The sequence below is a fragment of the Scardinius erythrophthalmus genome, assembly GCF_964197995.2.
Source record: "Scardinius erythrophthalmus genome assembly, chromosome: 24".
NCBI classification, from domain to species: Eukaryota; Metazoa; Chordata; class Actinopteri; order Cypriniformes; family Leuciscidae; genus Scardinius; species Scardinius erythrophthalmus.
The window spans coordinates 27,058,022-27,071,865 of record NC_138244.1 but is presented as its reverse complement, the minus strand read 5'-3'; the positions used below and the strand labels follow the sequence as shown (position 1 = coordinate 27,071,865).

General features: G+C 38.4%; 4 protein-coding genes across 4 annotated transcripts in view; all 4 read right to left on the bottom strand.

Annotated features, from left to right (window-relative positions):
* Positions 1 to 1,625: 1,625 nt before the first annotated feature.
* On the bottom strand, positions 1,626 to 1,937 carry LOC308684765 (histone H4; the record flags this gene model as incomplete). The annotated part of the gene is made up of 1 exon (XM_081356033.1): positions 1,626 to 1,937. The coding sequence occupies one exon, from the start codon at positions 1,935 to 1,937 to the stop codon at positions 1,626 to 1,628; it is 312 nt and encodes a 103-aa protein (XP_081212159.1).
* A 2,956-nt stretch (positions 1,938 to 4,893) lies between these two features.
* LOC308684748 (histone H3.2-like) lies at positions 4,894 to 5,304 on the bottom strand (the record flags this gene model as incomplete). Its single annotated transcript, XM_081356016.1, has 1 exon — positions 4,894 to 5,304. One exon carries the CDS (start codon positions 5,302 to 5,304, stop codon positions 4,894 to 4,896), a length of 411 nt encoding a protein of 136 aa, XP_081212142.1.
* Positions 5,305 to 6,167: 863 nt separating this feature from the next.
* Positions 6,168 to 6,554, bottom strand: LOC308684753 (histone H2A-like; the record flags this gene model as incomplete). Its single annotated transcript, XM_081356021.1, has 1 exon — positions 6,168 to 6,554. The coding sequence occupies one exon, from the start codon at positions 6,552 to 6,554 to the stop codon at positions 6,168 to 6,170; it is 387 nt and encodes a 128-aa protein (XP_081212147.1).
* An 811-nt stretch (positions 6,555 to 7,365) lies between these two features.
* LOC308684743 (histone H1-like) overlaps positions 7,366 to 13,844 on the bottom strand; it is a gene marked incomplete at both ends in the record, with an annotated part of 113,146 nt that continues 106,667 nt past the window's right edge. The window contains one exon of the mRNA XM_081356010.1: positions 7,366 to 7,419. Within this exon, the coding sequence (XP_081212136.1) occupies positions 7,366 to 7,419 (54 nt within the window). The remainder of the gene's footprint in view (positions 7,420 to 13,844) is intronic.

Sequence of the window (13,844 nt, the reverse complement as noted above, 5' to 3'; positions counted from 1 at the left end):
GTCCCAAAAATTATTTTGCTAAGGGGGTTCGGGGGCATGCCCCCTTGAGAAAATATAGATTTTCCTGATCTCGACATGTGCATTTTAAAGTGTTTTGAAGGCCAAAATAAATGGACAACAGTAGCTTTAAAAGCATGTCAGTGGGCAGTAGCATGAAGTATTTTATCAGATATTTTTAAACATGAGAATCAGTTTAAATGTCGCAATGAATGATCCTCACTACAAAATGGAAATGCAGAATGTTTATGCTTATTGTTGACAATACACAATCACATATTCGAAACGGGAATGGCCTTAAATAAGAAATGGTTCAAGGATTATTTTGCATAGATGTTACATTTCAAACAAACGCCAATGCAATCCTTCTGTGTCCAGACCAGAGGCATATGAGCAATTTATATGAGTATCAAAGATCAGTTTCAGCTACTTTTTCTTTCCTAAATTAATCAATGTTTTTGGACTAATATGTTCATTTAATCAATGGTTCAATTGCTCATTCATAAAGACAGTCACTTGTGCAACCTTCTGGCTTAATGATGCAAGTTGCGCAAACACAGACAAGCGGAGTGATACAAACAGTGAAAAGTCTAAGTGCTGATACTGGGGAAATATTCAAATACATTCGAGGTAACGTTATACAAATACATTTATACATTGTATTTATAATAATAATGGCAATATATTTAATATGGTGCTTGTGTTGTTAAATTGAGCTTATAGTTTCCACTGTCTTTTATCAAACTGTTTATTTCTGTCGGTCATTTAAAACTTCGATCGAAAAACAGCTGTTCAGTTTAGCTACTTAGCAACTCGCGTTGGGATTCGCGCTTCTGTGAGTGAACATAAATCCCGCTTGCTTTGATTGGTCTCAAACATTTTGACATTGACGAGCGGGTGTTTGAGTGCTGAAGCAGCTCAGATGAGAAGGTCGGTTATCGTCGCGATGGGCAAATCATTGCAGCACCAAATTAGAGTTAATATTAGGCAATTATTTCAGAACTTTCATTATATAGGCTAAACTAAAAACAATTACTGAGGTCCGGAACTCGGGGACCTCAATGGTGGGTACGACCCTGACTGGGTGTTTTCACACGCACATCAGAGGGGATTTAGAAGTGGGTATACGCAATGCCGACTGAACAAGAAGTGGGTATACGCCGTATACCTGCGTATACTCTGCACTACACCACTGCAATTGTAAAGTGTTACCAGTATCGTTTGGAATGAGCACTTTAGAATGAGTACACATTGCATTTTATTTGGTGTTTATTTTGAATTTTAAAATAAAAATGTTTATGTGACATCAAACATACAAACCAAGTATGTGTCACAAATGAACATGCTATCCCATAGTAAACTACAATATATATATATATATATATATATATATATATATATATAAAGAGCACTCTTAAGTGTTACATGGGTTACTACAATGTTTAAAATGAAGAGCAATAATCAGAGAATGTATTTTCAGTCTAAGAATGACCCGCTCTGATCAGTTTTTTTTTTTTTTTTTTTTTTTTTTTGGTTGACGTACCCAAAACATTGCCTCTTTATGTGTCAGAGTGTGTGGCTCTTAAAAGAGCCGTTGGGTTTGTGTGGTCTCTCCTGGTTTCAGGCGTTTATCCCCCGAAGCCGTACAGGGTGCGTCCCTGTCTCTTCAGCGCGTACACAACATCCATGGCGGTGACGGTCTTTCTCTTGGCGTGCTCGGTGTAGGTGACGGCATCGCGGATCACGTTCTCCAGGAACACCTTCAACACTCCGCGGGTCTCCTCGTAGATCAGACCGGAGATGCGCTTGACGCCGCCGCGGCGAGCCAGACGACGAATGGCGGGTTTGGTGATTCCCTGGATGTTATCGCGCAAAACTTTACGGTGACGCTTAGCGCCTCCTTTCCCAAGTCCTTTACCGCCTTTACCTCTTCCAGACATGTTTCACTCAGACTAATTTCCGTAAAGCAATGAAAATCAAAGAACAAGTAGTTGATGTGTGTTACGAGGAAGAATTTTATATTTGCTTACAGGACCTGACAGAAACCAGCGCAGCTGCGTCACATGACATGACACACACCACTCCCCCAAAACATAGCTAGAGCTTTGTTTCATATTAAAATTCAGGTTTCATAAATTGTATTTAACATATATCAGTATACAGTAGTACTGGTTGATAAATGATTTTCAACTTTAACAACTTAACAACCTTAAAAACTTTACTGACCGCATACATTTTAACCCTTAAACAGTCAAGAGTGGAAAATGATCAGCAAAACATCCTTTCATGTTACTTTTTATGTAATCTAGACTTGTGTAAAACTAATCGAAAGGAGTTTTTGATACATTTTGATAGGTTTCATGACTTGTATGTCCCACAATAAGTTTTTATATTAAGGTATATTAAAAAAATCATTAATATTTGTATTTCATGTGATGCAAAAAAAAAAGTAATATGCAAAATAGGTTGCATGTATGACATGTAAATGTCTTATGTTTTTACACTGCTGAACTGTCTCACTGTCCTGAAGAGTTCAGCTCCAGTCCTATTCAAACATGCACCTGTAATTTCTCAGTAAATCTGAAGACTTTTAACAGGTTTTGGTATGTTTGATAGGGGTCGGAGCTTAACTCTGCAGGATGGTTGATGAAACCTGTTCTGCCCTTCATACATCATAGTCAATTTTGTGTATTAACTTTTTTTCTTATCAAAAAGAAAAACAGCAATAACTGAAAGACATATAACTGAAGATGCTGAAAAAGAAAATTAAGACAATGTTCACAATTGTTATTAGCAGCTTATGGCTGCTTTTACTAAAGAAAGGTAAGTAATATACTTTCCACAAAATCTAAATGTCCAGCATCATGAAACAGAGAACATTTGAACCTTTATATTCTCTGAAACAGAGAACATTGTTGCTTTATAACCTGCATTGACCTCGGACACTTGCCTGACTACGTCAGACTTCGTACTTCCGCTCAATTTCAGTTCGCTTTTGTACTCAGTCTGAGATAGCGACCTATCTCCCAGTTTTCCTCCGACCTCAAAACAGCTGGCCACGAAGTAGCAGAGTTTGGTATTACCAGGCTACTCCGACACTTTGGTTTCATACAGTTTTAACTTTATGATTTTTATTTTGTGTAAAATATATATACGTATATGTATACACACACACACACACACACACACACACACACACACACACACACACACACACACACACATATCTATATAGCCCTATATGTGTTCAACAGAAGGAAGAAATCCATACATGTTTAGTCAGAACAAGTTGAAAGTGAGTAAATTATTACAGAATTTTTAATTTTGGGTGAACTGTCCCTTTAAAGAATAACGATAATACCACTGTCTTTTGGAATGAGCATTTTGGAGTGAGTACACATTGCAGTTTTTATTTTGTGTTTATTTTGAATTAAAAAAAAGAAAATGTATTATGTGGCATCAAACATCCAAACTGAGTATTTGTTACAAATGAACATGATGTTATCCCATAGTAAACTACAGCTTAAAAACAAACAAACAAAAAAACACAACACTATAAATGTTACATTAGTTACCTACAATGTTTAAAATGAATATCAATAATCAGATTATCAATTATCAGATATTTTCAGTCTAATAATAACACAAATATATGGGTCATACAGTACCAGTCAAAAGTTTGGAAACATTACTATTTTTAATGTTTTTGAAATAAGTATCTTATGCTCAACAAGCCTGCAGTAAAAAAAAAAAAAAAAAAAAAAAAAAAAATATATATATATATATATATATATATATATATATATATATATATATATATATATATATATATATATATATATATGTATATATGTAAAAAATAATAATAATATTATGAAATATTATTACAATTTAAAATAATGGTTCTCTTTTTTAATATATTTTAAAATGTAATTTATTTTTGTGATGCAAAGCTGAATTTTCATCAGCAAGTACTCCAGTCTTTGGTGTCTTATGATCCTTCAGAAATCATTCAATATGATGATTTGATACTCAGTTATCAATGATGGAAACAGTTGTGCTGTTTAATATATTTTTTTGGAATACTTTTTTCAGGATTCATTGATGAGTAAAACGTTAACAGCATTTATTCATAAAAACAGCATTTATTCAAAATAAAAACATTTCTAACAATATAAATCGTTACCATCACCTTTTATCAATTTAACGCATCCTTGTTGAATTAAAGTACTAATTTCTTAAAAAAAAAAGTTATTGTTCCCAAACTTTTGAACGGTAGTGTATATTGTTACAAACGATTTCTATTCTAAATAAATACAGTTCTTTTTAACTTTTTATTCATCAAACAATCCTGAAAAAAGTATCTCAGGTTAAAAAAAAAAATATTAAGCAGCACAACTGTTTCCAACATTGATCATAAATCATCATATTAGAATGATTTCTGAAGGATCATAAGACACCAAAGACTGGAGTACTTGCTGATGAAAATTCAGCTTTGCATCACAAAAATAAATTACATTTTAAAGTATATTAAAAAAGAGAACCATTATTTTAAATTGTAATAATATTTCATAATATTATTTTTTTTTTTTTACTGCAGGCTTGATGAGCATAAGAGACTTCTTTAAAAAACATTAAAAATAGTAACGTTTCCAAACTTTTGACTGGTACTGTATATGGTTCGCCTTCACTTCCTGCCTGAGCAGTGTGTGTGTTGCAGCTTGATATACGGTCTCTCCTGATTATTCATATCTGGAAATTTAAACAAAAATCATGCTGCGTAGGACCCTGATGTTTAAGGTTTGTTATTTTCAATGTTACACTAGAAATTCCCTCGTTCAGTTTAAACTGAAGTGGCTCTTAAAAGAGCCGTTGTGGGTTGACGCAGACGCGGGTTTAAGCGCGCTCTCCGCGGATGCGGCGGGCCAGCTGAATATCTTTGGGCATGATGGTGACCCTCTTGGCGTGGATGGCGCACAGGTTGGTGTCCTCGAACAGACCGACCAAATAAGCCTCGCTGGACTCCTGCAGGGCCATGACAGCGGAGCTCTGGAAGCGCAGGTCCGTCTTGAAGTCCTGAGCGATTTCTCTCACCAGCCGCTGGAAGGGCAGTTTGCGGATCAGCAGCTCGGTGGACTTCTGATAGCGGCGGATCTCCCGCAGAGCCACGGTCCCGGGCCGGTAGCGATGAGGCTTCTTGACGCCGCCGGTGGCCGGAGCGCTCTTACGGGCGGCTTTAGTAGCGAGCTGCTTCCTCGGGGCTTTACCACCGGTGGATTTACGAGCGGTCTGCTTGGTTCTGGCCATTGCTGCGGGCTTTCTCTCTCTGTCCTGCTTGCGCTGGAAGGAAATGCTGCTCTACGTTAAACACCCGCTTTTAAAGCAGTGAACCGCCACGAGCTCATAGTGACGCGATGATGCAGGCCTTGTGATTGGTAAGTTAATACGTGATTTCTGCGCATGAGTGCCAGCCAATGACTGTGCGTTTCCTCTTTTCAAACAAGCGGAGGGTTTCCCGCTCGAGATGCTTTCTATGTTCCGTTGCCTACTTTGCTCATAAAACAGTGTACATAAGCTCCCTGGTCTTTATACTCACATTGTTGTATTTGTGTGTTCTGAAATACTCGCCTTAATTCCCAGTGGTTATGCAGATTTTGGATTAGAACACAGTCACATTACAGTCTGTGTAAAAGCACTGCAGCGAGACACAATAGGGTTTCTATCCGTCCCATAAAACAGGGGAACGTTCCGTAAATCAGCATTGTAGAGATCTACAAGCATAAAAGGCAAAAGACCCAGAGTAACATTGATGACCAATTTCTGTTTTCCTGAAGCTGATATGCAAAGGAACCTAATTCAGATAAACAATTTGTATTACATACAATAAGCTGTCAAGGCTGGTAGACAACTATATTTTAGTACTATGTGAGATGGGTTGGGTAGCAAACACGTGTTAGGGGATCATAATGTGCATCATAAGCATGCGCACAACTACGATTATACCTGTTAAGGTTGATGTAGAGAAATCATACATTTGATGGGTCATTTTCCCACTTCACCAAGTGAGTTCATGGTATTTGTAAATATAAACAAAGAAAAGCGCTCGTTGTCAGATAAAATGGGTGGCTCTTAAAAGAGCCGTTGTTTCAGTAACCCAGTCTTCAATCTGTTTATTTAGATTTGGCGGGTTTCTCGGTCTTCTTGGGCAACAGCACGGCCTGGATGTTGGGCAGCACGCCGCCCTGAGCGATGGTCACTCGGCCCAGGAGTTTGTTGAGCTCCTCGTCGTTGCGCACCGCCAGCTGCAGGTGACGGGGGATGATGCGGGTCTTCTTGTTGTCCCGAGCGGCGTTTCCAGCCAGCTCCAGGATCTCAGCGGTGAGGTACTCGAGCACCGCCGCCAGATAAACAGGGGCACCGGCACCGACGCGCTCGCCGTAGTTTCCTTTGCGCAGAAGCCTGTGAACACGGCCGACGGGGAACTGCAGTCCCGCCCTGGAGGAGCGAGTCTTAGCCTTGGCTCGGGCTTTGCCGCCGGTTTTGCCTCTTCCGCTCATGATTAGTTCAGTTATCAAACACCTCGGCCTAAAATTTTAGAATAAAATAAGAATGTCTTTTCTCCACACACTGTATTTAAGCGAGAGTGCCAGTCGCCCATTGGTTTAGAGTCTGTAAAGATTCAAACCAATCACTGAACTTCCCTCCAAAGCCCAACCCCCTTTCTGGCTGGAATTACTATGCACAAGTATTAATTAGATTTAAGACCGAAGAGATGAAACCATTGAAATATAAAATTATATGTATGAAATTTAAATAAATACAAAAATAGATCATGTACGCTGTTTCTACCAAATGTGCTTCACACCTTTCACACACACACACACACACACACACACACACACACACACGCACACACACACACGCACTATATTCTGGGCACGTTGACTGTCTGATACTGTACAGTATACTGTTCCTATTGTAATATTAGAGTTTAATCACTGCCCATATTGTTGGATGTGGGTTGTTTGTATGGTCACAATTATCCAGCATAGTGTTGTGTGTGTATATTCTGTCTCTACTGTGTTGTACAACATATTTAGACTGATCACTGTCTGAACCCTCTGTAAGTTTTTTTTTTTTTTTTTTTGCCCATTTACAATAAATTCCTAATTATATAAATAATAGTTTATATAAGTTTTTTTTTTTTTTTTTTTGACTTAGTTCAGATTGCATGAGTCTAGGTCAAAAGTCAAATCTCATCAATTCGCTTTCAAATTTAACACAAATCATTGATATTAACGAGTTTTGCTCTTATTCAGAGTTAGTGGGTGGCTCTTAAAAGAGCCGTTGAGGAACAAACACTGGACTTTATTTCTTTTTGGGCGCTGCCTTTTTAGGCTTTGCCGCTTTAGGTTTAGCAACCTTTGCCTTTTTAGGGCTCTTGGCTGCTTTCTTAGCGGCTGCTGGCTTCTTTGCCTTCTTGGGGCTCTTCGTCGCCTTCTTGGGGCTCTTCGTCACCTTCTTTGCGGGTTTCTTGGCCTTCTTGGGCGATTTCTTGGCGGCGGGCTTCTTAGCCGCTGCGCTCTTGGGCTTCTTGGCAGCAGCGGGTTTCTTGGCCGCGGGCTTCTTCGCTTTAGGAGCCGCTTTCTTCTTGGTCTCGGCTTGCTGCTTGTTGAGCTTGAATGAGCCCGAGGCGCCGGTCCCTTTGACCTGCACCAGGGTGCCTTTAGTCACCAGGCTCTTGATGGCGATCTTGACGCGGGAGTTGTTCTTCTCCACGTCGTAGCCGCTGGCAGCGAGCGCTTTCTTCAGCGCGGCGAGGGACACGCCGCTCCTCTCCTTGGATGCGGACACAGCTTTGACGATGAGCTCGCCGACGCCTGGACCTGCTTTCTTGGCCTTCGCAGCGGACTTCTTCTTGGGCGCTTTAGGCGGGGCGGGTGCTGGGGCGGTTTCTGCCATTTGTCTCTGATCGGATCAACAGTCTTTCAAATGCTGTCTCTGATTTCAGCAATGAATAGCGCGCTCGAGCGGCGCTGCGCTCTTAAATAACACATGAGAACCTTATAGACTCAATCTGCCCGCTCGGCCTCTGTGCGCGTCCACGAGCCCCTCACGCGTGTGTTTTCTTCTCTTACATTTGGTTCAAAACTGGAGTGGTAAAATAGTTTGGCGCAGTCAAAACAAAGTGAACACTAAGCAGAGGTTCTGAGCTTTCGTTGGAGACTAAAATACGCGACAGTAAATGTTTATTTTGCCTTCGTCAGATCAAATCCAAGGCGAGCATCAGACACGGGGGAAAGCCGCGTGTACATTTGACAGATCGTTTAAGTGGAAAGGTTAATAAAAGCCTGAACGCCTCATCTGTGTGTTCAGCAAACAGTCTGAAATAGACTTTAATGAAATCAGCATCAGTGAGGACCGTGAGGAGGCTTTCATACAGATGTTGATTTGGGCAGCTTGAAGCACACGAACATCATCCGGAGGCTCCGAGTCTCTCTATGACTCTCATGTCAGCAGCTGATATGTCCTTAAATAATAATAATTTGTATTACTTTTAATAATAAATATATTACCTTTCCATAAAATAATGTACATCATATCATATCACCTAAATAAAAATGTAAATCGTCATATTTGTTTATCCTTCATCTCAGTTTTAGGCATGTGAATGAGGATCATGTAAAAGCTCATCTGAATGAGCTGCAGAGCAAGTGACTCAAAAAAACAACTTATTTTTCCCCACTGTTTCATATTTCCCTCGTTCAATAGCTTGTACTTTTCTGGGCAATGTTTGAAACTTTGTATTGCAAGCATTTTTTATGCCATTGCCTCCTTAAGATGTATCGCTTGTATTTGTCCATAGGTCGCTTAGGATAAAATCATCTGCTAAATTAATATGATAAAGAGCAGGCCACTTATTGTAAGTTTGTTATATTATGATTTAACCACTATTGAATGCTAATTCATAAAATAGTCATATCATTTGCACTATATGTTTGATATGTTTGCACAGATGTTGGGATTTTGGTCAGACTGTGTAAGTTCAGCTCTAACCCAAACAAACGCCAGATCAAGATAATGAAGGTGTTCAGAATTACACAGGCAGGTTTAACTGGGATTTGTACTATAAAGTATGAGGACACTGGAGCTGAAGAGCTGATAATAACTAAGTAAAAACATTTTGAATTAAATACTCAAAAACAATTCAAAATGTAGTTTTGTTGGGTGTCAGTTATTTAGAAGTTTTCAACTATACCTAAAATATGTTTATTGGAATTTAAAACATCAGGGGATTTGAGGGTTTTCTGATCCAAGACAATATTTTTCTGTTAGATTTGTTTTCAGGTAGACTCTCTGCAGCCTCGAAGCATCTGTCAGTAATCAGATGGAAACAGGCCTCGACCCCTGTGATGTGTGGCATCAGTGCGAGATCAATGATCAAGACACAGACAAGTGCCATCACATTCTCAACTTTATTAAGGAGGAAGGGTCATATTTATACAAGATAAACAGAATCATCCACAATGTAGGCCATCCAATCATAATACTGAAAGATCAACCCCATACGGTATATTAACAAATATAATAACAAGTAAGAGATGTCAGAAGTTCAAATGTATGTGTGCGTCTTGAGTTCGAGTGTACCAGTGTGTCCAAGGCATGGTTCTTGTTTTGTCCAGGTTTGTCCGTGATGTGCACATAACAAAACAGAAAGAAGCAGTCTTACAAAGCAGTAGGGCAGTCTTACACAAGAATAATCAAAAGTGGAGCCTTAAGAACAAATATTATAATTTTCTTACTTTTGTTCTTGTGAAAAGAAATGGGGCTCTCATGACACACAGTAATTAAACACCATTTTCCTCATGTTTCCCTAGAGATTTTGAGGACACCAATGACAAGAGGATCCAACAATTAATTTTTTATTACATCTTAATAATGCAATACTCAAATACTGAAGCTTAATGTTGTACTAGATGCAGTATTTTTTTTTTTAAAGAAACGTCCCTATTAACTTTGCTAATATTACCAGCCAATCGGATTTCTCACTGACTAGTTTATCAAAAACAAAAATGGCATTTATTATTTTATGATGTACAGTGTGTGGTAAAAATGTACTGTAGGCCTATGTTATAGCCTAGTATATAAAAAGAGTTGTCGGTCATAGAATATTAACTGGATGGCCCGTTGTAAAGGATAAAGAATTTAAAATGACTAACTTATAGAAAACAAGGAAAAGCAAAGGCACAAATGCAAACAGGTCAGAGGCAGAAAGTTCTGTAAGAAAACACACAAGCAGTCCCTGTATACAGTCACATATTACTGTCATTTATTGTTCTTGAAGAGCCTTAATGTAAAGGACTCATGTTAGCAATGTTGGGCCCAATGAAAGAATATGATGTTGGGCCCCATAGACATAATAAATGCATAGATACCCTATTGGCCGCTTTGGAAACTTGCTGCGATACGTCAACACGCCCGCCATATTGCTGAGTGCAAGACTGCGATGTAAACAAATGCAAGTTAACGGGTGAGCTGCGGTTTTTCTGGATAAAAAAACAAAAATAACATTTACATTTATCAACCAATTTCAGTGGTTTGTACGTGGTGTACAAAAAGTTCCATCTCTAGTTATTTAAAATCTCAATAGTTAGACTTATAAAACATACATATATATATATATATATATATATATATATGTTTTTCCTGGCTCAAAATGAGGCGGAGGTGGTAAAATCGTAACACTAGGGGGGTCTGGGGGCATGCCCCCCCGGGAGAAAATTTTGTACATTTTAAAGATAAATTCCTTAATCTGGTGCACTTTGAGTCACTCGAATCTGTTGTTAAAAATGAATAATAATCCACCCGCCAACCACCCATATTCTTTGATTTAGATATCTGCATCTGATCATCACATTACAATTATTCAATTAAGCATGATAATATGGTAACATATCACACTGAAGTAGGCTGATTTAGAATTAACATTTATTTAAATTAAAAGTTCTTTTGGCAAAATTACATTTCCTTTATAGCCTAAACAGAGGCTTTACTCCCTTTAAACTTAAATTGTCAATGTTTCATTTTTGAAAACACTCTTATCGGAATAATTTTTGTACCTTTTATAAAGAGCATTTTCCCCTAATTTTATTTAATGTATGCTCTAAATCAGTGGCGTAACTTTGTTTTAAAAAGTGGGTGGGACGGTTTATTTTTTTTTTTAACGGGGGGGGGGGGGGGTATGAATGCTGAATCATAAATCGATGTATGTACAATAACATTACGATGTCCAGCAATCGATTGAAATAGTGCATGGGTTTAATTTGTCGTTTAATGAGGTTTGATATGTTGGTGTGAGTAAATCCATAATATAAATGTGTATATTGAAATGGTCCAGTGGTAGAATTTTTGCCAAGCATGTCAGAGGTTGTGGGTTCTAATCCACACTCGTATAGGTTTTTTTTTTCTCTTCTCATTAAAACCGATTATGTTTATCAGTGGTTGCATATCAGGCAAGCATACGTTTGTATGCATTTTGTTTGGTAATTTCACCGGAACGAATAGAGATCTCCACAACGGATTGAAGCGCGCGTCCGAGTGAAGACTGTGCGCGAGCCACAAGAGAACACAGTATCCGCGCCACTGATCGCAGCGGCAACGAGCACTGTCTTTGACCACTTGATTTCAAAAACAACACATTTCAGCGGTAGATCGCCTCTTACAAACGAACTAAATGAATGCTCTGCTAGTTAACTGGAGATGTTTTATTTATTTGTATTGGTACATTCGTGCCGCGAGATGTTTCAAAAGTGGTGGGGAAAATATCGACCTTAGCAAAAAGTGGTGGGGACATGTCCCACCCGTCCCACCCGCAAATTACGCCTATGATACATTTCAAATGCTTACATTTTATCAATACATTCAATTAAAATAATAAGACACTAGGCTGTTACCAATCAAATTAAATAATTTACATTGAAAAATTATAACTGTATTAAATGAGATTATGAGATTGTTTTAAATATTTTTTGAATATACAAATAAGGAATGTTGAAAAGAATGCTACTTTATGAAACTAAACCGCCAGTAGGAGGCGGCAGGCGGCCGTCTTAATGAGCGAGTCATTGAGTCATTCATTTAAACGATTCGTTCAAACGGCTGATTTATTCAGAATGAGGCGGTTTAATAATGGGTAATTGAATCTTTGACTCGAGTGATTAGTTCAAAACGCTGAATCATTCAGTAATGAATCATACACTATGTTTCCATCAACTTGTCAATCGAATTATCTTAAGTTCGATAAAAAAAAAATCATGCGAATAAAGCTGCTGAAAGTGTGTTTCCATCAAACGGCTTTAAAGCGAATAAAAACCTGTGCGTAATGACGTCACATGCTGTTTTGCGATCAAATTGGTATATCGAATTGATTTGAGACATTTTAAGGTGTTTCCATTCATTTTCGCACTGAATCGCACAACATTCAAGCAAACATTTGCGAACAAAGTTTTGCTAGACAAAATGGATCGCGCCATCTGAGAATGTGTTGATATTGCACAAGTTGTAATGGTGCAGAGTCCTGCACGGGTCCATTTTTTGAGACCGCCCCCGCCCGTACCCGCAAAGTTCAGCAGATCTGACCCGTGCCCGCGATAAATCGCACACAAGCTAATTTAAAGTGCTTTATTTTTTATCTCGCACCTCTCTCAACATCACCATATAGCCTCATGAATGGGCTAATGAGCGCTAAAGTGCGCTTTGTTTTGGGCCATTCAAGTAGCCCTATAAGGCTACCTCCAGTTCACGCGCGGGCGCCTCTCCGTGTCCTGATTATATTGCCTGAGATTTAGCTCTTATAATAAATCCAGGAAAATGGTAGATTAAACATTGATTAAAATTAAGATACAATTAATATGAAACGAAATTCACTTTAAAGAAAGTCTTTCTACAAAAACAAACTTAATAAAGTGGTCAAAATCATGTCTGCCCACTCCATTTGTCTCCCGATATTCGGGATCATCTTCTCTTATTCATGCTTTTTTTCACTTTTCATATAATCAACATAAAAAATAAAAATAAAAAATAAATCGTTTTTTAATAACAGGGCTACAACACAGGCTTATTAGCCTGATGCCCTACAATAATTGAATATTATTTTGCTTGATTGACGGGTTTTTATTTAAAAGAAAGAGCGTAGCCTACGTTTGTAGGCCTATAATAGGCTATGGGCAATTTATACAATACTTAGGCCTACTAAAATATAATTAATATTATTTTATTGCATTTGTATTAGTTGTTTGAAGAGTAAAAAAAAAAAAAAAAAAAAAAAAAAAATTGGTCGATCTTAACGCAAGTTTGCAACCGGCCATGCGGTCGGACTATAAGGGGGGGGGGGGGGATTATTGGGTCGGTCCTAAATTGACAGGATCGGTCGGGTAACGGCAAATAATATTTTTAAGGATGCCCAAAACACAATATTTGCGAGTGTGTAATGGCAATTTAGACAAACAAATATTGCACATATTTTTCATCCGCTACCCGCCCGCAAGGAGTTCATTATCCGCCCGCATCCCCGCCGGTGAATTTTAGGAATCATGTCACAATCCATCCGTTTTAGCCACTTTTATGCGGGTACCCAACCCATTGCAGGACTCTAGGTGCTTATGTTACAGCTGATAACGACATTATTTGACTGTTATGGCATTTCTTAGATTTTTGCTATAATAGCCGTTTTATTTTTCTGTTAAATTCAATTCAAAAAGTATCTCGTCTCCTCGTTTGTCCACGTTGTTGACACCGGCCATGTGTGCAAACCAGACAGTAGGCTATATAATGGGTGCAAACTGGGC